The 27573-nt window shown below is 46.1% G+C and overlaps 2 protein-coding genes across 10 annotated transcripts in view; both read right to left on the bottom strand.

Annotated features, from left to right (window-relative positions):
- synrg (synergin, gamma) overlaps positions 1–10895 on the bottom strand; it is a 52558-nt gene extending 41663 nt beyond the window's left edge. For all 9 annotated transcript variants that reach the window (XM_088906924.1, XM_088906923.1, XM_088906921.1 and 6 more), the window contains exons 1-2: positions 10850–10895; positions 3342–3382 (exon numbers count right to left, since the gene is read on the bottom strand). In XM_088906924.1, the coding sequence (XP_088763050.1) occupies positions 3342–3382; positions 10850–10884 (76 nt within the window). In that variant the 5' untranslated portion in view covers positions 10885–10895. The remainder of the gene's footprint in view (positions 1–3341; positions 3383–10849) is intronic.
- A 585-nt stretch (positions 10896–11480) lies between these two features.
- ddx52 (DExD-box helicase 52) lies at positions 11481–23477 on the bottom strand. The gene is made up of 15 exons (XM_088907012.1): positions 23259–23477; positions 22582–22840; positions 21338–21471; positions 21060–21245; positions 20316–20459; positions 19667–19778; positions 18924–18996; positions 18389–18592; positions 16935–17025; positions 16265–16387; positions 15238–15388; positions 14060–14135; positions 13466–13537; positions 12491–12589; positions 11481–11986 (listed from the first exon to the last, which is right to left on the bottom strand). The coding sequence occupies exons 1-15, from the start codon at positions 23343–23345 to the stop codon at positions 11911–11913; spliced, it is 1887 nt and encodes a 628-aa protein (XP_088763138.1). The 5' UTR covers positions 23346–23477; the 3' UTR covers positions 11481–11910.
- Between the last annotated feature and the right edge of the window lie 4096 nt (positions 23478–27573).

Below are 27573 nucleotides of genomic sequence, written 5' to 3' on the forward strand. Positions count from 1 at the left end.
GGCCCCATGGACTTTATTTCTCCAATGTCTGTTCTTGTATTTCACATGCCTTTTCATGTGATCAATACCTCCGCGCATGTTTCAATCCAGGGGACCACAATCATGGTCCTGGAGGGCTGATGTGACTACAGGATTTCAGCCCAAGCAAGCTTGTAACGACATGAGTCAGCTCTATACTGTCTAAACCATCAAATATCACCATATCAACCCGCAACTCACAATTAGCAACCCACTGAAGCTCAGCAGGTGTGAGCCTGGTCAGCACCTGGACAGGAGACCTCCTGGGAAAAAACTAAGGTTGCTGCTGGAAGGTGTGTGTTAGTGGGGCCAGCAGGGGGCGCTCACCCTGCGGCCTGTGTGGGTCCTAATGCCCCAGTATAGTGACTGAGGACACTATACTGTAAAAAGGCGCCATCCTTCAGATGCGACGAAGTCCTGACTCTCTGTGGTCATTAAAAATCCCAGGGCGTTTTTCGAAAAGAGTAGGGGTGTCCTGGCCAAATTTCCCCACGGACGTTACCAATCATGGCCTCCTAATAATCCCCATCTCTGAACTGGCTTCATCACTCTGCTCTCCTCCCCACTGAGAGCCGGTGTGTGGGGAGAGTACTGGCGCACTCTGGCTGGCGGATACAAGCAGAAACTACACGGAAGTGCATTTAAAACCGAGAACAGGAGAAACGGTTTACCCAAAGGACTGGAATCGGAAGAGCACGGAACAAGCTATCCAGCCGTGTTGTTGAAGCCGATGTCTTGGCTAATTTCAGGAAATGGCTGGATAAGATCTTTAGCTCAGTCGGCTACTAACCAGCTAGATGGGCCCAAAGGTTTTGTCTCCTTTTCTAATGGGGATGTTGCCCGTGACAGATTGTGATTTAATCTGAAAGGCTTCTGTGTGAACAAGTGCAACAGCCTCAGCCTCCGATCGCAGGAACAGGTGGTTTAAAAGGGAAAGAAATGGCACTTCACTGCGTGGAACACTTCATTATTTTCTAATGTTATAAATCATCGGATTCCACCCAAGAATGACGATGAACAGTGACTGCAGGTTCAACACTCTGAAACAAGGGTATTCAAAACACTGGCCTCAAACAGGATTCTGTCCATTTTTTAATTACTACACCTTTGTTAAAATAAGTACAATTGTGTCAGTACTGCACGGCAAAACTTTAGGAAAGTTAAAGTACATATTTAATGTAAATATTTTGGTGCTGTTGGTTTTCTGCGGTAACCAGCATAAAAAAAGTGACTAGCTTGTTAAGAATGGCATATTCTACCTAATTCGCAGTTACTCTCCTGATTGATGTTAGAGCTGTTCACTTGGTCTGATCAATGGCAAGAACTGAGAACAGCTGGTCATTAAACACCAATATTCATCAAAGAAAATCCTGAACTTCCACATTGATTGCTTTGGAGTTAAGGGCAACATTAAAATATGAATGTGTCACTCTAATAATTGAGATGAATTGTTGTGTATCATTTTATGTAGATTTATTGCACCGCTGTTTAAAAACGACATGGAGGTATTGTTTATAGTCTTGATCAGGCAGCAGGTTAATTGCCTTAAATCTCCCTTCTCTTTAGATTAAATTAAAAGCAAGCTTAATTAAAACTTAAATGAGGTTAAAGCATGGAGCTGGGTCAGTATGTAAACTGCAGAGGTATGAGCAGAGGTTAATTCCACACTGAAAAAAGCAGAGAAAAATAGTCTTCTGCTGTGGAGTTCTCACAGTTCTTCTGCTGTGGAGCTCTCTTCATCGAATTAAGCTTAATAAATAATTATTAAAGACAAAATCTAGAGCAACATCACAGAGAATTCTTCATGTTAAATATTGTGATGTTCACAATCAATTCTCTAAATCAACAGATTCAGAGTATTTCCAAAACAAGAAATCTCCAACTGTTGGAGCTGGAGTCCGACTCCATCTGGACAGCTCCTGGAGCTATGCGCAGGGGAAAAGTAATTTCCCTTGGAATAACCGCTTATCCCTTCAGTAAGCACACACATTCGAGATACAGCTCTGCGAGAGACGTCACATGGCACTCGCTGGTTCAGAGGCCTATTCAGGAAGAAGAATGTTCACTCAATTTCTTATTGAAAGGTTGGACTGGCACTACAAGGCCCAAGATGATTACTAGGATAAAGTGAAGATTAATTACGATGATAAGGTCTGGATGGAGGTGTACAGCACCAGAACAATCTGGAGAAGGTTAGATTGTTCTGGGTAATGCCGAAGTGCCACCACCTGCCTATTAAAACGGGTAATGGCACACATTCCTACTTCCTTTCATGCACATTCACAACACTCCCTCCTCAGTAAATAAATTAACCTTTTACTTTCACAGAGTAATTCGCAATCTTTATGGTATCCTGGGCAGCGCGGTGGCACAGTTGTTAGCATTGCTGCTGTGCAGCACTCAGGCTCTGGGTTCAATTCCAGACCTGGGGTGCTATCTGCTACAGGGGTATGTGCTCCCCATGTCCCCCTGGATTTGCTCAGTGTGCTACAGTTTTCTCCCACAGTCCTAGGGCTTACTGGAAGGATAATTGGCTTCTGGGACAACAGATCCTAGTGCGAGTATGTGCATGCCTGTGTCTTGTCTGCCCTGTGATGGACTGGTGTCCCGTCCAGGGTGTATCCTGCCATGCTCCCGTTGCTTGCTGGGATAGGCCCTGGCTCCCCTGCAGCTGGACGAAGCGGTCAGAAAATGGATGGATGCATCATGGCATCCTAGCAGTAAAATGTCCTTCGGTGGTCTAAAACTGTAGTATAAACCAGAGATAATTCACACAGGTGAAAACGATTTTTTTTATCGTGAGCCAAAATCTCACCCCGAGTACCCCGAGAGCGAACTGTAGTTAAAGCGTCCTCTCAGCACCAACGCAAAGACCCGTCTTGCCCGGTTCATGCAGTCGGCGTGCCTTCACAGCTCCTGCAAACCGCCATCAGAATAACTCCGGCTGCCAGTCTGCACAGAGCTCTCCCTCAGGAGAAGCCTGCCTTCATGCATCAATGGCACTTTATTCCTGCAAGCCTCTAACAAGAGCATGAGCTCAGATATGCAGTGACGGAGCACAATAATGTGCCTAAAGGAAGAATCCATAGCCTAACCAAAATAAACAGATAAACTGAAAAAACAACAACTCTGAAAGCAAAGTTTTGAATAATTGAATGCCTCTTTACCATGTAAACCCTATTTGATTTAATAGGCACGGATGAGACCCCAGGCTTTGTAACTACCGCTACCTATATATAAAAAAAAAAGAAATGGCATGAAATTTGGCAATGCTGCTAATTTATGTCACTGCTAAACTGTTGCTACCAGGAATGTAAACTCACCTTGCTGAGGCCCGAGTCCTCCACTGACAGGGTACATGAAGCTGGAAAACACAAGGAAACAACATTAGCATAATTACTCCCAGAGGTGCCACACACCGTTTTATTAATGAACACCTTTCCCTGCCAGCGTCGGGGGGCCACACAGCAGCGAGCCCCACAATCAACACCCCGAGACTCACACGAGTCCCCCCGCTTGCTCCTCCACTGCCAATACCTAAATGATGCAGTGTCCCAAGTGTTCACATAGGAAGGAGCGTCCTTCCTGAATTTAAACAGGAAAACCATGAAAAAACTAAGATTCACGCTCTAAGAAATATTCAGGGTTACTCACCGGAGCCAGCTAAAGAATAGGTTGGTGTGATAAATAAAGAAAAAAATAACTGTATGCACTAAAAGATGACAAATACACTAACCCCACACATCCCCATACATTTAAAACATTCGCTTTGCATTACATCTGGTTCTCTGCATAAATGAAATTGTGTTTTCCCTAGCGTTTCTCCTTCAGTACTCAGTTTTTAAGGGAGGGCTATATTGCACTTGGAGCAAGCATTTGATATGCTGCAGCAAGAGCATTCTCTCACTAAAATTTTGATCATTTATTGATCAAATACATATGACAAATTAAATTACAATCAAATTCAACGTACTGCCAGGGGCCCACTACTGTATTATAGTCAAAGAACTGCCTGAAAAAATACCAAGAACAGCAAAAGTCTTCCTATCTTGGAATCCACATTATGACTGCTCCATTTTATTTTATACTGTTTTGCTTTGGTCAAACTAGTCTCCCTGAGGAAACGGCTGCTGCTTGGGTAGAACGAGACTCTGAGCTGTGAGAAAAAAAGATCTGCAGATCAGAGAGGCAGGAGAGCTCCACTTGGTCTTCTGCATTGGCCTGGCCCCCTCCATTCAAACAGCATTAATCATCCAGGCATCTGTAGCGCCAGTGACTCAGCACTGCTCTGCTGCCTGAAGCCTGGTTGACACACAGCTTCCTCATGGCTGGGGACACAGCTGAAGCAGGGACAAGCAATGACTGAGCAGTTGCAAGGGAGGGCTCTCAGAGGGTTCAGATAACCTCCCAATCTCTTTTATGTGACCAAATGATTTAGGTGCAGCTAAGGAAGCAGTGTAGAGAAAGCTCCAGGGTTAAAAGTAAAAAACTGCAGACTTTGAAAACCAGGTTGACACAGCATATGATATATTAAAAAAACCAAAAGTAAGATAGCAGGTCATCAGATTTGAACATTTAAGCACTCAAGGTTAGCCCATTTTCTGTAAGAACCTTCCATGTCAGCCTACACAGTGGAAAAGACGTTTAGACACAAGGAAGCACACAGGCTACTGTACATACAAAAATGTCCCTGTAGTGAGTACGATCTCAGAGGATCAAGCTTAGTGCAATGCCTGCTCATAAAATAATGGGGATATTAATGGAACTGGTTCCATTCTTTACCCCTCTGCTTCTACTTTTCTTAGTACCACCATCCACGGTCTCCTCTGTGTATTGTAATTGTGTTTTATCTTGTGTATTCTTTTTATTTATTGTTGTCGTCATTCTGTAAAGCGCTTTGAGAAGCCACCTTTAAAGGCGCTATATAAAATAAAGTTTATTATTATTATAATATAGTGAAGGAAACTAGGAAAGGGATTTGGATATGGGCAACCCAGAAAAACAAATCAGAAAACCACCTTGTCTCTAGCAAGAGCTTTAAACCGAAATCTCCATTAAGACTCCAAAACCCTTCCATATAATACTGCATCTGTCAAAATGCTGTATGAGGAATAAATAACTGAAAATTCCCTCACAGTGAAGCCAGCCTGTGATTACATTGAACCAAACTCACAAGACAACAAAGGCATACACAAAATATTTCCTGGCCTCAAGGAGGAATTAAGCCTAATCTGTTAATGGCTGGACTGCCTGTGCCTTTGGGAATGTGCCGAGCTCTGACCCTTATTTTAACTGTCCCCCAATGGCCAAGTAAAAATAACACAACAGTTTCAGAAGCAGATCTCTTAGCACAATGTAACATAATGGTCTTTTTTGCCCTTGGACTTGGAGCCGTCCCAGCTCAGTGCTTTGCCGTGAATGTTATGGTTTTTAATGCTTATGGGGTTTATAACTGTAGCATTAGCTGGGACTCACAGATTGTAAACAACACCCCTAGCCAAAAATCTCTGCACATACAGTGATCCACTGTACAGCTACAAAATCCAAAAATGCATACAGATAAGAGGCTGTATCTCACACAGAAATAAAACTGCACATATCCAAGTCTAAAAATTAAACCTGACTTTTCGGTGTAATATTAAAAACACTTCTCTCATAACAGTATAAGAATTTATTTTCTATGTTAACTGAAGCCTCATTGGAGTACAGCTCCTCTCTATTGTGGACATTTTTACTACTCTGTCTCAGGAAGGCTGGAAGTATGGTTAAGGATACCAGTCACTCTGGTTTCTCACTTTTCTCCCTCCTTCCCTCTGGTAAGGGTTACAAAGCATAAAGGAACAAACTTCCAGGTTCAGAGACAGTTTCTTATCACAAGCTGTCAGATTACTGAACTCTACCCCTACCACTGGCTCACACTGATGTTTTTTTTACGTTGTGTGTTATTTAATTTGTTGTTGCTACTGCTGCTCTGTGTTTATGTTTTTGGTGATTCCTTTAATGTCTTTATATTGAAGCATATGCAAATAAGCATTTCATTACACTTGTGCACATGACAAATAAACTGAACTGCCACAGTCCTAGTCAAAGCACTAGGGCTGTGTCTTGATCAGGATGTTTAAAGGCACTCCACAGTACCTTAATTAAAAAGCAGTTTAATTCCAGCTAGCCTATGTCCTGTCTAAACCAAACTGCATCACTTGTAATGAAAGCTCCTTTCTGAAAAAAAGATGAGCAAAGACACATGCATCCTATTCAAAAAACACATAGCACACAAAGCCCTGAGCATTAAACATTCACAAGGTTCTGCCATCTCTTTCGAGAAGAGCCTCAATTATTGATGATGCCTGTAAAAGAATCACCTTCAGTGGAAATGTTATGTGCACATCACAGACTGAAAGACCCTTAGGTGCTGTAAAACTTGTGGGTAGCATATTATGCACAGAGCAAGATCTTTCATGTTTGAAAAGTTTTTGAATGTCATACTTAAGTGTGATGTGATTTAACAAACACTTAAGGATGCAAAGATACTCTCAGTTTTAAATGTGGGATGCAGGTAAACTATGCAACATTAACAAGTTGCTTAAGCAGTTGAAAATCACTTTTTAAAGCTAGGGTTTCAATGCATCACAGAACTGTTCCTCCTAAGTCTATGCTCGAACATACTGTACAACACAATGTTTTAACAGTTTTTACTTTGCTCAAGTCCAACCAAAACTGAGAAATGTTACAGGTGACTGAAAAGCCACCAGGTAACTTGACAATTTCTGGCATAAAACATCAGACACCATGCCACATTTTTTACATGATACTAACCCAGTCTTATATATATATAAACTGAGATCTATTCCTTTCAAAGTCAGTTTATAAATTCATTACACTGTCGGCAAAGACCCTATAAAAACATCAGAACTGCATTCTCAACTTCAGGCTCCCAATGCAAGACTATCAACAGCAGCACAGCATATGAGCCTCAAACTCCTGTTGACAGCTCATGGCTTATTTAAAAACAAGCTAAAAACATGCAGGCCAAAATTCTTGACAGTATTCCTAGCACATCCTCATCCTGCGGAGAACACATTCGGCAAACAAGCCCCAGAGGGAAAGCAATGTGCATGTCCTGTGGTTTGACAGGAAAATAACTCCTTCTTATATAAGCCAGTAGCCACTACAGTATGTCCATATACAGTATGCAGTTCACTCTATAAGTCTAAATCAAAATAGTACAGATCTGCAGATTTAGAAAAACAAGGGCTTATAATCCATACCAAACACCACCTAAAATGGATCGATAAAAACTGAAGTGTTTATCGGCTTCTCCATCTAACGTATTAGGTTAGGCACCTAAAACGCTCACATTCAATCTGAGGTTAAATGGGAAAAAAAGAATTTCTTCAGGAATGGACACCCTCCATGCGTGTATTATTATGCACTGCGTTTTTAATACAGAAAACTATGTTTAAATCATTGACTTTACAGTGGGATAAAAATTGTTCAATATGTCCAGACAGACACGAGCAGCTGAATGATCAAGTAGGCTCACACACAGTGGAGCCCGCTGTTCTTAGTAAGGAATGAATCCCACAATGATAACCCTTTCATGTCAACATTTGGAAGAACATAAACAACTGTTAAACTGGATCATACATATCCAGAGTTTTATAGCTTCTACCAGTAAAATACAGACTTTACAAGCTCAAGTACATTCCAGTCATTCACTGCCACAGCATAACATTGCAGAAGTAGTAAATGCGGATATGTAATTGGAATGATTCACATCCAAACCTACAGCAGGCTGAAAAAAGCACAAGCTCAAACGGACCATTATATCAGTCACACTACATTAGCAATGGCAGGAGTTCACAACATTTTATGACACAGAATAATGATGAAAGGCAATACATGACATCTAGTTGTGTGTGCATTGTACAAGATGCAAAAGATCCATATAGCATCCCTCAGACTAGTCTCTACAAGTAGTCAACATAGAAAGCACTGCTTGAATTCTAACAAGGGCTAATTCTCCTTGTCATTTAACACGCATTGTACTCAGACACAAACAGCTACTTATGAGACAAGTGGCTATAAGATAAGATGAGCATACAAGGCTTTCTGTAACTGTTGCCTTATTCTGAAATTAATTGGAGAGATTCAATAGAAGGGCTTTTGAGATGCACGGGGAATAACCAAAATTTAATTCCTCAAAATTGCATCTTCAGACTTTTAGGAAATGTAGTATAACACCAGGACTGGCAACTGCTCTGCAAGTGCCTGTTGTTTGGCTTCAGCAGTGGCCTTGCTCTACAGGTGGCCTGTACACATCGGCTTCCACAGCAGCACACTGCAGACTCCCTAGGAAGCCGGAGCGTCGATAGCCCCATTATGAAGCCGCTCAGCCGTTTCCAGGATTCCTGCAGAGGGCAAACATCGCGAAAGGCACATTCTTTGACTGTGAGGGGGTGCCAAGTTTGGATGACAGAGCAGATTAACTTAAAACACGGCACGCAGAACATCCTCGAAAACATCGCAAACTGACCTTGCGCTACAGTATCGAAATTACCAGCTCTGGAGACCATCATCTGCTAGGCATGCATTATTTAAACTTGCTCAGCAGGGCCAATACATAGCTGATGAAAAAATCATGAACGCTTCTGTGCTCTGACTACAGTATGAACTAAACCCACACATCATAATATTTCAAACGATTAACAATTGAGGTATCTGATGGGATAAAATTCTTTATTTGCTAAAAAGGAAATCCTGTGCTTTTCAGATGTTGCAAAGCACAGTTTGCTGTTTTTTTCCCCATTTTTAGTTTAGAACTCTTATTTGATCACTTATTTTAAATGTAATCAGTACTATGGCTTTATGTTTCCATGCAAGAGTGAAGTCTCAGAACAGCAGGCATTTCATGGCCTGCAATGCTAACACAACCACAACAGCAGCTTTCACCATTTATCAAGGAGGGCTGTCAGAGTGCCTGTCTCTGCATTTACTATTTGCCTTCTTCTCTGCAGGTAAACTGCTATTCTTCCTGGGAAATATAAACTGGCTCCAGCCTCACCAAGGCCACTCAAAAGCTCTTATTCATGGTGTTCATAAACAACATGAAGATCAAGATGATTTTTTTCAAAAGCCGCTCTTGAAACCCATTCATGCATTGTTTCACATAAATATACTGTAGACACATCTGCACCACCTGTCACCACAGGCCTATCTGTGCATTTAAAAAAATACTAAATTCTGTATTGCAGTTTTGGCTGTATTTCAGGTGGTGCTGTCACCACAGGCCTATCTGTGCATTTAAAAAAATACTAAATTCTGTATTGCAGTTTTGGCTAAATACAATATCCTTTATGGTATCCTTTATGGTTTCTGGAAACAAGGGATATAAACAGGATAAACTTATCTGCTGCCAACTATTTCCTAACTAAACAGTATTTTTATGGGACTGTATAACAAATACAGTGACCATAAATGTGCAGGAATGTGTTAAATGTAATATTAGGTAAATGTAATAACCTTTATAGTTGAATAAAACAAGCAGAAATGATTTTGACAAGTTTCTTTCTGGCCATAATTTTTTCATACACCACTTCCTATATATCTGTCAGGGGTGGCGCCTTAACCGTGCGTTTTGATTTGAAAATTGAAGGTATAAAGGCCGGATTTCTAAGAAGACAATCGAGGCGGTGCCACATCTAGCTGAGCAAAAACGACTCCCAAGAGTTGTATCAAGAGCTGTCTAAATCAATTTCATACACCAGTGAACCAGCAGAAACACCAGAAACCACCAGTTCAACAGCTGTTACAGGTCATCAGGATTAAGATTAGAGATAAAGACTTATCAATTCAATTCAATTCAAGGTGCTTTATTAGCATGACCGATGGGTACAATCAGTGTTGCCAAAGCAAATAAAAATAATCAAATTAAATTAAATGGAACAAAACAAAAAATAAAATCTAAAGACATTTACAACAAAGACATAACAAAATATTTACATATACTGTAAACATCTATCTATCACAGAGCAGAAGCCTCCTAAAAACAAAACCAAAGGTTCAATGAATATTCGGAGTAATACAGCTACGTAAGTTCTGTACCATTTTAGTGCATCTGATCGTGACGCCCAATCACGGGGTGCGTGATCTACTGAGAATGCCTGATACTGATGACCTCATCCGCAGTACTGGCCACCAAGCAAATACGTCCATTACATAAAAACAATCACATAAATGGTGAAATAACTCCTGATAGTCTGTGCCGACTGAAGAGGGACAAGTGACAACGAACTACAAATACCATACACATCACTGTGCCATCTCCCCGCACTGTTTACACGAAATTACAAAAACACGCATGAGATAAACAAACCACACATCCATTTCATACGAGTCTAAAACGACCGAGTTTTTATTTCAGTCGCCATACAGAGTGACTTATGTATATACCCAGGTATTTCTAATAAACCGTATTTAAATTCAGAGCCAGCTACTGACACCATATTAACGAAACTCTCATACAATGTAACAGTTGGGCTAAAGCATTGCACTTACGTTTTACCTCACATTCAAACAAAAAGAAATAAGCCGAAAACATTCCGGAATTCAAGTTAAAACTATCTTTTTTTTCCACTTTAATAATTAATTCAGCCAGCTCATTCAGTCCTGCGTTTCACCAGCGTTACAACACCGGACGACGGGCGACAACAGACCGCGCCCTGCTCTCGCTTTCAAATAAGACAAACCCGGACACTTTCAGAAACCAAAAACGTTTCTACCGGAGAAATACAACGCAGAGAAGTTGATAATTTACTGGGAAAAGCCGTACCTGCCGCCACCCCCTGCTCCCGGCCGCAGCGCCATCTTAAAAACACAGAGCTAGGAGGCGTCAGCTGAGAACTCACGGACAAGCACTTCCGGGTCACCTGCTGTCGAACTCAGGTGCTTTTAATGGGTTGGCGCTCGTGGTTCTGATCGCTGCAGAGCCACAGGCCACGTTTATATACTAAATGCACGGAATAACATTTAACAAATGTCCACAGCTAACAATATACGCTTTACACATCCGAGGCTAGTAAAGCGTTCAATCTTCTCTTCGAGTAACAGGTGCCGAGTCACGATTACGGTGCTATCAAAATGAGATCATGTTTATTTCAAGTGCTATTGACAGATCTCTTCAAGTTCCTTTTTTTTTATTTCAGCAGCATCCGCCGTTCAAAAGGCCAATTTTACCCATCTTTGCATTTTCCGGTTTTGAAATGAACACCTCTTCGGGAACACTAGCAGCTCTTGTAATACGACAAGAGAGGCTCTCTAGGTTCTTGCAATCAGAGAGATACTGCAGAACCCTTACAGAAGAGAATACATGAGAACATGTTTAGCCTCAAAACACTGATGGCCCTTGGCATTGCCCCCATCACACTGTGAAAAGTGAAATCACATTAATATACCATGTATTTGCAAGGAATCAATTTTTTTAAAGTTTATTATCCAGACAACAAAAATAAATAGTTGATTTACTGTATAAACAAATGAATGAAATACAAATGTAGGAGAATCTTTAGTCTACAGAGGAATTGATGATCAACATGACATAACATGAATCCAGGTTTCTAACCCCTCCAATTTAGAAAGCAGCAAATTCAGCATTTGGTCAGACACTTGACTGCAATGGCACTGCATGAACTGAGCCAGAGGCACGCTGGTGTTCCAACACAGTCAGGAGATCACTCCAGTAGGACACAGACAGCCGGGCTCCTCCTAGCGTTTGGGAGCTGGAATTTAACACAGATGCCGAGTGAGCTGCAGTCAGTTGTGCTGTTCGACAGAAGCAAGACAGTTCAGAATGCATGTCTGTGTCCATTCCTCTGTGCGTGCTCTGCTCTGGTGTCAATCAGCCGCTGTCTCTCCAGGGGCGCACTGTCCCGTCTCCGACTTCTTCTCCTTATCCATCTTCCCTGACTTCCTGCCATGAAAGATAACGGGAATGTTGTATAATAAGAGAGCTGCCGAGGCCTCAGCCAGTGTTGGTCTTGTCCAGCACAGGCGGATTTCTCTGCACGGCTGCAAGCTAAAAGTTTCCCCAAGATGACTCGTTTCAACCGCGGCTCGAGTCAAAAACGAGTTTTCTGAACAGCTGTCCCCCTACATCTGTGAAGAATCTGGTTCTGCTCAAACTTGTGTGATTCTAAGCATGCACTGCGGGTGTCACATTGTACCCATGGCTCCTTGCATTGTCCACTGTATGTACAAGGGGAAAACCTCAAATGCATTGGAAGGTTATATTCAAATGTAGAAAACCAAGCTCTGTTTTTGTACAAGTATAATACTGACTCAATCGTAGCTTGAGGAAACCTTCCTTGTGCTCTCCGACTCCACCTGCTTCACTGAAACGGCTCTGCTGCCTTGTACTGGGGTAGCAGATGGAAATGGGAACCCCCGCTCTGGGGGTAAAGGGGCAAGTCCCTACCGTTTGCCCTTGCCGTGGCCTTTCTTCAGCAGGAACCGCGGGGCGGTGCGAATGGTGGCCCTCCTTGGGGGCTTCTTCAGCAGCCTCCTCCTCACCTTGCTGCAGGGGTGAAAAGAGCGCGGGTCAGAGCACAATCGCGCGTTCTCTCATCGCTGCCGGCAAACCCAGACAAGATTACTACAACTGGCGCTCCCCTCCACTCCACCCAAAACAAACTGCTCCTTGTAATACGTTATGGCCTTGATATCACCAGCAGCCATCTCACCCTGCAGCTCACAGCTGGCAGCCCACTGGAGCTCAGCAGGTGTGAGCCTGGTCAGTACCTGGATGGGAGACCTCCTGGGAAAAACTAAGGCTGCTGCTGGAAGAGGTGTTAGTGGGGCCAGCAGGGGGCGCTCACCCTGCGGTCTGTGTGGGTCCTAATGCCCCAGTATAGTGACGGGGACACTAGACTGTAAAAAAGGCGCCGTCCTTCAGATGAGATAAAACTGTGGTCCTGACTCTCTGTGGTCATTAAAAATCCCAGGGCGTTTCTCAAAAAGAGTAGGGTTGTTACCCCGGTGTCCTGGCCAGATTTCTCATTAGCCTTTACCAATCATGGCCTCCTAATAATCCCCATCTCTGAACTGGCTTCATCACTCTGCTCTCCTCCCCACTGAGAGCTGGTGTGTGGGGAGAGTACTGGTGCATCATCCAGGTGGGGCTGCACACTGGTGGTGGTGGAGGGGATCCCCATTACCTGTAAAACGCTTTGAGTGGAGTGTCCAAAAAAGCATCATATAAGTGTAAGGAATTATTATTATATAAAATTATACATAATAATAATAATAACAATAATGAACTGGTAATGCAACATGGCTCAAATCAAGAGCAAAAAACTACAGTGAAAGCAGCTCTAATAAGCTGTGTAAGGCAAGGACACTGCTTGTTGAGCCCTCGACAAGTCACTGAGGCGTGCTGTGCTGTCAGTCATACCTGTGCAACTTCTTGAATCCAATCATGTACTCAGGAACAGGGCACCCCGCCTGCTTGATAACACTGGCAACGCTGCAGAGCAGAGAGTTGAATTAACTGAAGGAAAACCTACAGCGCATCTAAACACAGCCTGTTGCGTCCCAAGGTGCTCAGGGTCACATGCACCCTGGGGCATCAGTCTTTTGTCACAAAGAGAGGGGAAACGTTCAGGGAAATCTTTGATTTTAGATTCACAGTTCGGGCCACCTTTTCCATCAAGGACTGAATTTTAATGGCGCCTTCTTGTTTCAAAACCAAACAAAAACATCAAATACATCGGCTCCTGAGGGGCAGGTTCTGAAAGGCTCTCCAAGGCCTTTGTTTCGCTTCCTGTGGAGATTTTCTGAAGCCCAGCAGGGCACAACGCCGCCCCCCTCGGGTGTCTCACAAAATGAGAGGAGAGAAGAAACAAAAAAAAAAGTACTAAAAAAAAAAACTGGGGTAGAAACTCCTCAGCGGACAGCTGCTCACAAGGTGTCTGGCTCTCGGGGAAACGGGCTGTGCTCGGGCAGCTCAGAAGCCCTCTGCTGTTGAGGGTCGGCGGGCGGGGCCTACCTGCGCAACATGGGCTTGTCATCCTCTGTGAAGAAAGTGATGGACCTCCCCCGGTGTCCTGCTCTCCCAGTGCGGCCTGCACGCAGATTTAAAAATTAATTAATAATTCCTTACACTTATACAGCGCTTTTCTGGACACTCCACTCAAAGCGCTTTACAGGTAATGGGGATCCCCTCCACCCCCACCAGTGTGCAGCCCCACCTGGATGATGAAAAACTAAGGTTTTTCATCTAAACTAAGGTTTTTCATTTTTAAAAAAATCAACGCGCGATTTTGCAGATGGAGACAGGGGACATCAACAGCGCGTCACCCCTTAGTGACACACTTCACAGTCCTGCCACAATGAAGCACTGATGCTTCCAATCTCCTTCTGGCATCCGTTATTTGGCCCTGTAACACACCCAAGCTTAGACAGACAGACAAGACTTTATTGATCCCGAAGGGAAATTGAGGTGTTACAGCAGCCCAGGCCAAGACAAGCAAAAACAGGACTAAAAATTAAAATAAGTACAGCAATACAAAATAAAATAATTGGAGTTGGGTGTGTGCAAAATATGCCAACAGTATATTAATGCAGTGTCCAAAAAGTACATTAGTGCAACATGCTGTCCATCAATGAGCAGATGAAGGGCTAGCAGTCCTAGCTTAGGGCAGTGTTATACACAAGCAATACTTCATGGTACTGCTAGGTGTGCACCTCCTACATGTTGTGCTCCAGATGTATAATCGCAATATAAAATCTGTATATTGCAACACAACAGGACTCTGCATTATGACGTATATAACTAAGATCACACTTATCCCTGCTGCTTTCTTGGCCACACGAGTTACTTACAAGGGATTTCTGTGCTCATGGAGGTGTCTTATGCCGATTTTCTGATTGCACTCAGTTAGCATGCGACTGCAGGGATTCATTCTTGGAATCGGTGGCTTTATTGCAGTCAGACATTCGCACTGGCTTAACGATTAAAGGGTATCTGATTAACCAGCTCACCCGGTGGTCTGCTATCTGTGTGGCTGGTCCCATGATTAGGAGGCCTTTTAAGGTCGTAAGTAGTTCAATCCAGGCCCAAAAGAGAATTAAACAGGAAGCTTAACTGGCACACGAGAATAAGTCAAACGCAGGCATGGCACAGTAAGAGAGAGACAGGGGTGTGGCACGGGGACCACAGCTCACCGATCCGGTGGATGTACTCCACCGCGCTGGCGGGGAAGTCGTAGTTGATCACCAGATTGACGCCTTTGAAGTCGATCCCTCTGGCCAGGAGCGCGGTGCAGATCAGCACCCAGATCTTCCCCGCCCGGAAGCTGCTGACCACATTGTCTCTCTGGGCACGAAACAGAGAAACGGGCATGAAGAACATGCTCCAGATAAGGAAAAAACAACCACAATCGCCAGTTGGTTTCGTTGTACTTTTAGTCAACTGGATTCCCCCACTTGGGTGTTTTTCCCCATCTCAGCTCAGAGCTATAAACCCTCTAACTGCAAATGGGGGACAATGAGGAAGTGCTGGCAGAATCCTGGACCCGCCCACATGCAGGAGGCTCGGCACTGATCGGGTGGGGAGGCGTGTCCCTCGCTGATCGCCTGTCAGGCAGCAGGGGGCGCTGTGTCACTGAGAGGCCAGCTGTGCTGGGGGAATCCCGATCCCAGTCGTCTCGTGATATGATTCAGGCTCGAACCCGGGACCCTGCAGTTCAACCTGCACTCCAGAGAGTGCCCTTACCCACGAGGCCCCTCAAGCACCACGAGGTGCTTTTCAACCACCTCACCAAAGCAACCGTGGAGCCACACTACTGTCGTCATGCAGAATTCAATTTCAGTCTGTTGCAGGTCATGAAACTTAGGGGTTTCGAGTTGCAAGGGCCACATGATTAAATAAGCACTTTACACTGCAGCAAGTGTAAAGTTTAATCAGCTGCAGCACCGTTCACACAACAACTTCACTTTTTACATTGTAATCGCTTAATTTTTAACGACAAGAAAAAGATGAAATGGGTCACCGGCCAGGAAACATGAACAATCTTCACATTATCCCTCACACAACGAAGAGGGAGACAAATCAAAATCTGATGGCGTTTCCCAGCCGGTGACTGTCCCCGTGGCGATATGCACGTCTATTCGCACGTCTTTTATCGTCCCTTGGGTTTCACGGTTCTGAAGGCAGTTGTGTGCCCCCTGGGGACTGGGCGCCGGGGGATACCTGCTGCTGCGTGCGCTCGGCGTGGATGACGTCGACGTTGATGCCCTCGTAGACCAGCTCGTGGAAGAGCTCGCGGGCGCGCTCGATGGACTGCACGAACACCAGCACCGGCGGGTGGAAGCCCTGTCAGCCACAGGAAGAGAGCGTTGCTCAGAGGGCGGGCAACAGCGAGGCGGGACAGGGCTCCAGAAAGGAAGAATGCGAACATCATACCCTGTCCGCGCCCGCGGGCACTGGTACTCACCAGGAAAGAGAGGGAGGGAGGGCACGGTTAAGAGGCTGACGGGGACTGCCCGGGTTTTTAACATGGCACTGGACAGAGTGCGTTACACTGTCCAGCGGCTAAAGAAAAGCGTTTCTAACTGAGCGATCCTTGGTTCCAACACTGACCCAGCCACTCGCTTGCCATGAGTCACCCTGAAACTACCTTAACCTTTTTGTCACGTGCCCTGTTACAAATGCCTCTGCAGCAGCTGTTCCTCCCCTAATTTCTGAACTTCTAAACTGTGGATGAAGCAGCATCTAATAAAAGCTACAGAATTCCCTCCAGACTCCTGTCGCCTGTTCTAGCTGGGAGGTGTGCTCAGCGCAGAGAGAGAGAGAAGGAGAATGGCGTGCACTAACTCACGGGACATCACCTCCTGACCGGGCTCGGGATGGGCTCTCTCACCTTCTTGACCAGATCCCTCATCGCCAGCAGCTTCCCGTTCTCCGTGCCCACGAACAGCAGCTCCTGCTCCACCGTCTCAGCGGCCGAGTTCCTGGACACAGGGGCAGAGGCAGATCAGCAGGCCTGCTCCACACTCCCTGCTCACCGGGACACAGCAGCCCGACGCTGGACTGGGGAAAACTCTCTGCTCTGAGATGGCATAGGACCGGGGATAAAGTCTTGCATGCTGAGGCTACACTGAAGCAGGGATGGATCTAGCCAGTCGCTTTTAAATCAGACTCTGAGGTTAACTGGCAAGGCTCTTCAGCTCAGTACTGCACCTAAGAAGTTAAATATTACTCTTACTAAAATACGTTTACATTCCATTTAAGATCACTTTCTTGGCCATATACAATTTCATGTATTAGGAATTTGTCTTTCCGCAGACCCCAAGCTTGCTCTCCATGAGACACAGACAGGGAGAGAAGCTTGGGGTCAGAGCGCAGGGTCAGCCATTTATACGGCGCCCCTGGAGCAGTTGGGGTTAAGGGCCTTGCTTAGAGGCCCAGCGGAGTAGGATTCCTCTGCTGGCCGCGGGATACGAACCGGCAACCTTCCAACCACAGGCGCAGATCCTGAGCCACAGAGCCACCGCACCGCCAAAAGACCACATGGTCAGCAGCAATGTAAAAAATAAGTAACAGCACATACGGAATTGTCATAGAACCAGCAGCCATATCACCCTGCAACTCACAACTGGCAGCCCACTGGAGCTCAGCAGGTGTGAGCCTGGTCAGTACCTGGATGGGAGACCTCCTGGGAAAAACTAAGGTTGCTGCTGGAAGAGGTGTTAGTGGGGCCAGCAGGGGGCGCTCACCCTGCGGTCCATGTGGTCCCAATGCCCCAGTATAGTGATGGGGACACTATACTGTAAACAGGCGCCGTCCTTTGGATAAGATGTAAAACCCAGGTCCTGACTCTCTATGGTCATTAAAAATCCCAGGGTGTTTCTCAAAAAGAGTAGGGGTGTAACCCTGGCGTCCTGGCCAAATTTCCCATTGGCCCTTACCAATCATGGCCTCCTAATAATCCCCCTCTATGAATTGGCTACATTACTCTGCTCTCCTCCCCACTGAGAGCTGGTGTGTGGGGAAAGTACTGGTGCATCATCCAGGTGGGGCTGCACACTGGTGGGGGTGGAGGGGATCCCCATTACCTGTAAAGCGCTTTGAGTGGAGTGTCCAGAAAAGCGCTATATAAGTGTAAGCAATTATAATTAATTAATTAGGGAGGGAGAGACAAGGGAGCTGGGGCTCTGAAACAAGCTGCCCAGTTATCCAGTTGACGCAGATACCCTGGCTTCTTTCAGGAAACACCTGGATAAGATTGGGTCAATGAGCTACTGCTAACCACCTAGATGGGCCACGTGGCCTCCCTCTCATTTAGGACCTTCCAGTGCCCAACGAGGCACGCACCTCTGGCCGATCGAGACGGACACCATGCTGTCCAGGTTCAGCTGGCACCACTGCTCCACGTCGGCGGCGAAGGTGGCGCTGAACATGGCCCTCCTGACCCCGGGGCAGGTGCAGGCCAGGAAGATCGTGGCCAGCTGGTCCCTGAAGCCCGTCTTCCCGTCCTCGAAGAGCTTGTCGGACTCGTCCACGACCAGCCACTCCACACTGCACCACAAAACACAGGGACACTGAACGCAGGCGCCCCAGCATCTCCAAAAGCCGCCCAAGTTTAAAACCTACTTGAGTGGCTAGAGAGCCTGGGCTTAGCACTTCTTGCAATCAAATAAACTACTCATTTTTTTGTAGAAAAGTTTGCAGCAAAGGCGCTCCTATTTAAGATCCTCCTCTACTGTAGCGGTTTTAGTCTGAACCCTGGATCACATGGTTAGGCCCCCTTCGAAGACACGACCCCTGAACTCTGCTTCGAGCCAGCAGCGCTACGTGATCATGAGGCTTGAAGACAACCAGTCAGCAGGGTGGGCACAGAGACACTCACCTGCCCAGGTCCACAGCCGGGGGGTCCTGCTTCAGGAGGTAAATCAGCCTGTTGGGAGTCGTCACCAGGATGTCTGGGCAGGAATAAAGTTGAAGACCAACAATCAAACCCATACTAAAAAGAATGGTTACAAACGTGAAGAAGCCATTCGGCACAAACACGTGGCATTCTTCATTATCTTAACATCCATCCACTTTGTAACCACTTCTGCCAATCCAGGGTCAAGGGGGAGCCAGAGCCTATCCCAACATGCAGTAGACAGAAGGCAGGTAACACCCTGGACAGGATGCCATTCCATCACAAGGCAAGCAGATACAAACACAGACACGCACACAGTCACACCAGGGCCCGTTTTCCTGGAAGCCAATTCACCTAAAGGCATGCCCCTGAATTGTGGGAGGAAACTGGGGCACCTGAAGGAAACCCACATGAACACTGGGAGAACACACAAACAATTGAATTGAAATCAGGGCCCCAAAATCAGTGAGACAGCAATGCTAACCACTGCGCCATTGTGCCAACCTAAATGTCTTAACAGTTCCTCTCAATATCTTCAAGCACTCAAAGCTGCACTGTTCTGGAAAACAGCAGATTAATTAAGTCAGTGAAACCTCTTGTGCATGACTTAATCCACCAAAAAAAGATTAAGGAGCCAGCAGTCAAGTGACTTAGCCTGTGCAAAGAAACAAACACCCAGACTCTCAATGTGCTCCCCTGTGCTACAGCTCCCAAGCCAGGCTTACCGAATTTCTTGGCAGACTTGGGTCCAAATTTCTTGGCGGCATCGGCTCCTTTGTGGATCATGTGCACCCGGAAGCCCACTCCCTCGGACAGCTTGAGCAGCTCTCGGTGGGTCTGCCAGACACGGACACGCAAAACGCACTGAAACGCGCCCCACGACCCACACCGCCCAGGCCTGGACACAGGTCACTCACAGCCCAGGCCTGCTGGGAGCCCACTGTGGCGCTGCTCACCAGTACAGAGGCCCCCCGGTCAACACAGCAGGCAGCCAATTCAAACTGCAGCCCAGTCTCAGAGTGCCGAGTGCTTGAAGCCGAAGGTGGCACTGAAATCACTGAATTGTTTTACAGCTCGTGCCTGACAGCGCCACCCGACTGCAGCTGGATGAAGGGAATGGCATAATGAAACAAAAGAGAAGCAGGCCTTGAGAAAACCATCAGGAAACGTGGGATACACGTCAGTCACCCTGGGCTTGGAGTCGAGCCGCGAACGTGCCCTGTTGATGCACGTACCCCTTTAATTTCAGAGCTTCGCTAGGGATATTGCAGCAGCTAACCAAAAAGCTGTGCCAGCTGCAGGAAGTTACATAAAATGCCTTTTAATAATTCAGTCGGCGACCACCGGGTTAACAAGTCAGGAGGCGACACTCACCTGGCTGGCCAGCTCTCTGGTGGGGGAGATGACGAGAGCCCGGAAGCCTTTGTTGACAGGCTTGCGCAGGTGGGCGAGGACAGGCAGGCAGAAGGCCACCGTCTTCCCGGAGCCTGTGGGGGCGCAGGCCAGGATCTCCCGGTTCTGTGGGACAGGAAACGGTGGGGCAGCTTCAAATAGATGCGCGGACACACGGACACACGACCCCTGCTCAGACACAGCCCTGAACACAAATCTCCCCTCTGAGCCAGACTCAGTGTGCAAGCAGCATAGATCCATAGATACTGGGGTATTGGGCTGGGCGGAGCGGTGGCACTGTGGCTCAGGATCTGCGCCTGTGGCTGGAAGGTGGCCGGCAGAGGAATCCTACTCCGCTAGGCCCCTGAGCTAGACCCTTAACCCCACCTGCTCCAGGGGCGCCGTATAAATGGCTGACCCTGCGCTCTGACCCCCAGCTTCTCTCCCTGTCTGTGTGTCTCATGGAGAGCAAGCTGGGGTCTGCAAAAAGACACATTCCTAATGCAAGAAATTGCACATGCCAAGAAAGTGATCTTATCTGGCTTGGCATTTGCAGTCTGGAAAGCATTGCATTAAATCTTCCAAGTGAAAAACAAAGAAAAAGTAATGAGAGCACAGAGAGAGACCGTAGTGTGCAGCACAGGAAGGGCAGCGCAGATCAGAGCTGAAGTACCTCTGGATTATTGACGGGGGAGCTATATGCAGAACGGGGCGCAGAGAACTCACATGCAGCATGAGGGGGATGGCCTGCATCTGGATGGGGGTGGGCGTCTGGAACCCCGCCGCCCGGATGTTCTGGATGACCCGCGGGTCGATCTGGTACTCCTCCGCCAGCTCCTCGAAGGTGGCGACGGGGTCGGGGATGTCGCTGCCGTGGACGTTGATCCGGTTCTGGTGCCGGAGGCGGTTGACCTGGAGCACAGAGCCCGACAGGCGCCCGGTGTATCTCACGCATCTGAGACGGAGCCTGGCGCTGGAGAAAAGGTCAGCCGTTATCTCCTTACCTTCTCCTGGTGCAGGTGCTTTAACCTCTTCCAGGAGGGCTTGTCCTTCCTCTCCCCCAGAGAGTCCTCTGCCTTCTTGTCCAGCGCCGACGTCCACAGGATCCCCTCCAGCTGGCCGCTGGCAGCGCCCACCCCTGTAGCGGGAGCCCAGACAGAGAAACCACACTCAGACAGCGCCTGGTACCAACAGAGCCTCGGGCTGCAGGGCTACCTGACCGCAGGCACTCAAGCCAGGCTTGAAACTACAGAACGCCACGCCACCTGGAGATCTCTTAGACACACAAAGCTACCGAGCCCTCGGAAAGGCCCTTCGGGGCGGAGCGGTGGCTCTGCGGCTCAGGATCTGCGCCTGTGGCCGAAAGGTTGCCGGTTCAAATCCCGCAGCCGGCAGAGGAATCCTACTCTGTTGGGCTCCTGAGCAAGGCCCTTAACCCCAACTGCTCCAGGGGTGCTGTACAATGGCTGACCCTGTGCTCTGACCCCCAGCTTCTCTCCCTGTCTGTGTGTCTCATGGAGAGCAAGCTGGGGTCTGTGAAAAGAAATTCCTAATGCAAGAAATTGTAAAGGGTTAATAAAGTGATGTAATTATAAAAAAAAACAGAAATAACTCAAACCGCCCAGCAAGAGGGCAAACTTCCTCACATTATTTCACGTTTTAAAAAAAAAACATGCCCAAACCTTCCTAGACAAAATGTCTAGATTTTTTCAAATATATTAAAAAATAGTAATAAAGCTACTATAGGAACAAGTAATAGATTCATTCCATGCTGAAAAGAGAAGAAGGAAAACAACGTTTTGGCTGTGAGTAAGCCTACACCCGAAGAAGGCTCCACAGCCAAAACGTTGCGTTTTCTCTCTTCTCTCTTTCAGCATGGAATAAACCTATTACTTTTTCCTTTGCAGCCTACGCATGCTGACGCAGCTCCCCACCAGAACTACATAAAGCTGCTATATTTAATAGTAGCTTTATGATGGCGACTGTTAAAAAGACTCAGGTGTTTATGTCCTCCTCTCACTTGTAAAACGCGTTTCTGTCCAGTACTATACCACCTTTATAGCACTAAATATACTACTATATTGACAGCAGCTATATCACCCTGCAGCTCCCAGCCGGCCGCCCACTGGAGCTCAGCAGGTGTGAGCCTGGCCAGTACCTGGATGGGGAAAAAACTAAGATTGCTGCTGGAAGAGATGTTAGTGGGACCAAGCTATACAAGTTAAAGGATTATGATTATTATTACTACCGGAGGTTTCACAGGCAGTCTTCTTTGCTGGCTTCTCAGCTCCTCTTTTCCTCTTCTTTACGGGGAGACGCGAGCTCTCCGACTCCGAGTCCGAGCTCAGCTCCTCCTCCCCCCCCCTCGTCGCTCTGCCTCGGGAGGGCGCTGTGTCCGTCTTGGCCTCTCCGTTTCCTTGAGAGATACTGCTTTTGGGGCCGAAGAAGTCAATCCCGGCCGAGACGTCGGCGGAGCCCGTTCCACCGGTCTGCTGTCCCCTCGCCATCTGTATTTTACGGCCGACGGCGACAAACGTTAGCTGAAATACATCTGTACCCTGACGCAATGCAAGCACCGATTTTGTTATGAGCTGTAGTATTTTCTAACAGCAACTTCTTAGAGCTACATAGCCCATTTCAGCACTGCAACACCAAACCACTCCATAGCAACATCTACACTGAACAAAGTAGATTACGTATTCGAGAATTTGAGAACCTGCTGATACCATCTTGCCACAAGACGCATAAAGAATACCTAAAACTCCCTTTAGCAGTAAAGCTGTGCACGTTAACAGCACACAGGCGTGAGAAGTCACAGCAGCGTGTGCCATTGCTTCAGAAGTAATGTGTTATCCTACCATAAACCATAACGAACAACAAAACGCCTTATTGACCTACAAATGCCTGCTAAATTATTATGCTTACCTTAAACCTCTCAGCATCTTTGCCGAACTTTTTGAAGTCAAACTTGGCCCCCGCTCCCAGCTTACGGAACAAGTCGTATGCATCCATTTTCACTCAGCCAGCATGGTCAGCTCCAGCAGGCATTACCAATCGAGATACCGCCACTTGTAGGGGGGGATCTGGGTGTGATTAGCACGCCTCTTAAAGACGTACACTGAAACGAACAAAATCTCTAAACCAGTGATCATTTTCATGTTTAAAAACCCACCCATGTCACCCATCCCCATCCATCCCCAGTGAAATATGTGTTCTAATTAATCTGCATAAGGAAATATGGTGGTCATCATGATGATGATTATGATATATAATTATTTTATCTAAATAAATGTCGTCTTCCACGATCGTTTACGGGATTCATATACAATCTAGCGCCCGCGTAAGTATCTGTATTAGTATTAATTGTGCCACATATTATTAATTAATTAATTTAAAATTGATATCAAATTGTCGTCGTGCTGTAGTAACAGTTACGCACAACAGAGGGCGTCAAGAGGCTACTTTAGAAACGACACTTGTTGACCGAGATCGGGATTCTCTTGAAGCTGCGAAACAGAACAACCGATTAAAGTACCTGGCGTTGTTGGTGATGTAGTCAAAGAGAATTACATTCGCGTTAAATGTCCCTCCCTGCTGCATAGACATGCTCTTCGTTTGTACAAAGAGCGAAAGCTGTCGTCACTCCGCAGGCTGCACGGCTGGGACAGGTGTGATTTCTCGGTCACGTAAGAAGCCGAAATACAGAGAAAAGGAGATACCTTGCAAGGCGGTACAGCAAGTCGGTGCTTGTGTGAGTTTACCCTGACGGTGACCTCGAGTTGTATTGACACAGTGCTGGGATTATAGGAATTGTTTCATTTGTTTGTCCTGTTGTGTCAGCCCGCGACACGGTGACAGATACCAAGAATGTATTCGCTGCGGCGCGTGGAAGTACAGAAATACGGAACCATGGGGATCCTGGCCGACTTTTCCAAGTTGTGTAGAGTAGAGGGAATGCACCGGAACAAGTAAAGGTGTATTCCGCGCTGAAAAGAGCCTACTTCAGGTATGAAGGTCTGACACCTGAAGAAGGCTCCACTGCCGAAACGTTGCGTTTCTTTTCTTCTCTTTTCAACGTGGAATAAACCTTCACTTGTTCCTTTGCATCCCACGTGTGCTGACGCAGCCTAAGGGAATACTGCATTGGTTCATAATTTGCCATTATTGAAAGTCAGAACAGTGATGAAGCCAGTTCAGAGATCGGGATTATTAGGAGGCCATGACTGGTAAAGAGCAGGGGGGAATTTGAGCAGGACACCGGGGTAACACACCTACTCTTTTTGAGAATCACCCTGGGATTTTTAATGACCACAGAGAGTCAGGACCTTGGTTTTACGTCTCATCCAAAGGATGGCAACTTTATACAGTATAGTGTCCCCGTCACTATAATGGGGCATCAGGACCCACACAGACCATGGGGTGAGCGCTCCCTACTGGCCCCACTAACACCTCTTCCAGCAGCAACCTTAGTTTTTCCCAAGAGGTCCTCCATCCAGGTATTGACCAGGCTCACCTGCTTATCTCCAGTGGGTTGTCAATTGTGAGTTGCAGGGTGATGTGGCTGTTAAATTGTTTTAAATCAAATGTGTCTATTATTCTTATCATCATCATCGCCAGTGTTTTGGGGACCTATGTGATTAATTATGCACCACCTGTATCAAAGTACTGGAGTGGTGCGTATGCTCAAGTCAGCCAGTAATGAAGACAAAACTGGAACCAGAAAGTGGTCCACTCCATCCCAAACAAGCACCAGGCCTCTGCAGGGAAAAGGCGGTTTTCCCGTTCCAGGTCAGCTCAGCACTTCCGTCCCACTGTGTGGCCCTGGGTGCACAGCCACCCAGGGTGGGGTTCGGGGGTGTCTGCAGGGGTAGGCACTCTGGAGTGGTTCTTTGTGCGTCCCTGTCTGGCCAGAGAGATTTACAGCACGTCCTGGGACACCAAAGACCAGCCCCTTTCCTATCCATCACCTAGGCTGCTGATTCTGTCCCGGGACACTTCAGTAAAAGCATTGTGGGTTCCCCCACTAGACCCCTGAAATTTTGCCTACAGCATTGAGGACAGCATGAGCATGTGGGCACTCCTGGGCCAGCCTGTCATGTACAATACAAAGCTTCACGTCCTGTCTTTTAATCAAGGGTTATCACTACTATACTACTATAGTATACATATATATATATAGAAATTCAAAGTGTGCTTGATTCATCTCCCGGGAGCTGCTTTTAACTTATCTTCCACTTTGAGGTTCTGCTGCGACTTAAGAATGTCAGGAGATCATAGGAAATCATCATTGTTCTGAATCCAAGTTGGAATAACTAAGATGTTTGCATCCCTGAACTACAAACAAGAATCGTAAGTTAAACGTCACGGGTCAGAAACGGTTCGGGAGTCAGACATCTAGTATACACAAAGATCTGTGCATGTATCAGCTTGAGCACAATACCTTCCAGCTCTGATCTAGAATGGAAATATTTGTCATTCTAGCCACCAGCTAGTCAAATGAAAGTCTTAGTAATACTAAGGTATTACTGTGCAACAGGACTATTAAATACGTCCATCCAATCTGTTCTGGTACCTTAATATAGGTGATACATAATTAATTTGGCATTTTGATCCTGCTAATTATTAATTAAATTCCTAAGAAGGCTCTGTGGGTTGAACCTAACTGTGGCTTTTAAAACTATTTGCACTCTGATCTCATGTTGGATATTTTTACAATTTCCCTGTCTTTAAAAGGTTATGAAAACATATTCCTCTTGTCTGTGGTGGTTTGGTATAATATGTGGCATTTTCAGATTTTCTATCCTGTTCCTACATGCTTTACACAACGGCCTCAAACTAATATTTTTGTATGTAAACATAAGATCCAAAACATCACTTAACATGATGCGCATGGACCTAAATATTCAAATTCGGAGCTCACTATGCTCTAAATTGAAGGTAAGCAAGCTTGATCTTTCCATTATATTACATTGTAGTATTTCAGTCTGTCCACGAATACGACCACTTAATTGAATTTTAATTGGTTAATTGGCACAGCTACTAAAAATCACTTAAGGATTGGCTGCAACAAAGACTGTAATAGAATATCTGCCCACCCCTGTGTTACTCTTATGCACTGTGCGCACTGCCAGGATACTAAGATTCACATTGTAGTTAAGGAGTAAAGCATCCGTATGTAATACCTGTGTATGTTGCACCTCTATACATATATACCACATGTGGATAGATATATAACCATATATGTTGCTTTTAATTTTTGGTGATGCTAAATACCAAGGAAGCCCCAGGCTGGGAGTTGACTGAAAAGCCACTGTATGCTGGACCCCCCAGAGAAGCAGGCTTTGTAGCTGATGGTGGTGTCTGGTGAATATTAACCCTGTCCTACACAGGGCATTCCAGCACCATAAATCATTAACCCTCTCTGCACCACACTCTGTGACACTGATCCGTCAGGATGCCTTTGGACAGCACATACAGTGCAGGGCACTCAGCCTTTGGCCTGAAACAGCAGCAAACAAAAAGGACTGACTAATTCCCATGCAGGAACAATTCCAGACAGCATCTCTGTCTTTCTGTTCTTCTTTTTGTCTTGCATCCTTCCAGTTAAGTTTCAGGTGGGAAACCATACATAACATGTTGCACATGTAAGTCAATACATGCCTCGGATTTCCTTTGGAGCAGAACCTGCACCAATGACAACTGACCATCGAACAGGCACCTCAGACAGCTCCTCAGGTGAGATCCGAAAACCTCAGAGGCACTCAAGAGAAACTACACCACAATCACCCCAGTGCCTTGCTTTAACTTACAGATCGTGTTTAAACACCACGAGCACCGTCCACAGGGCCTTCAAGAGGTATCAACAGGAGCAAAAGTGCTGGAGAGAAGCACTGGGAAGGAATCGGTTTTCAAAAGTATCTGCTAGAAGGAGGCAACAGATCAAACGCAATTCAGTGAGGAGCTACTGTAAGGTTATCCATAATAACTAAAAAAAAACTTCACTTTTCCACAACAGGAGCTAGCTTGGAATAACGATTCCGACACACCTGTAGTAACCCACAGAGTTCCTTTCGCAGATATTGAAAAGCGATTTTGAATCCCATTGATATTGAAAATGACTGCCGCAGCACCATCTTCTACACGGTACAATAGTCCCGGGTCTGTGGAATTGTATTGAAAGTGAGCAGCAAGACTGTCTCTGAGACACGACTGATCACCGTCGTACATCTTTGGCATTGTG

This window comes from Atractosteus spatula, chromosome 27 (genome assembly GCF_055471065.1).
Source record: "Atractosteus spatula isolate fAtrSpa1 chromosome 27, fAtrSpa1.hap1, whole genome shotgun sequence".
In the NCBI taxonomy this organism is placed as follows: Eukaryota; Metazoa; Chordata; class Actinopteri; order Semionotiformes; family Lepisosteidae; genus Atractosteus; species Atractosteus spatula.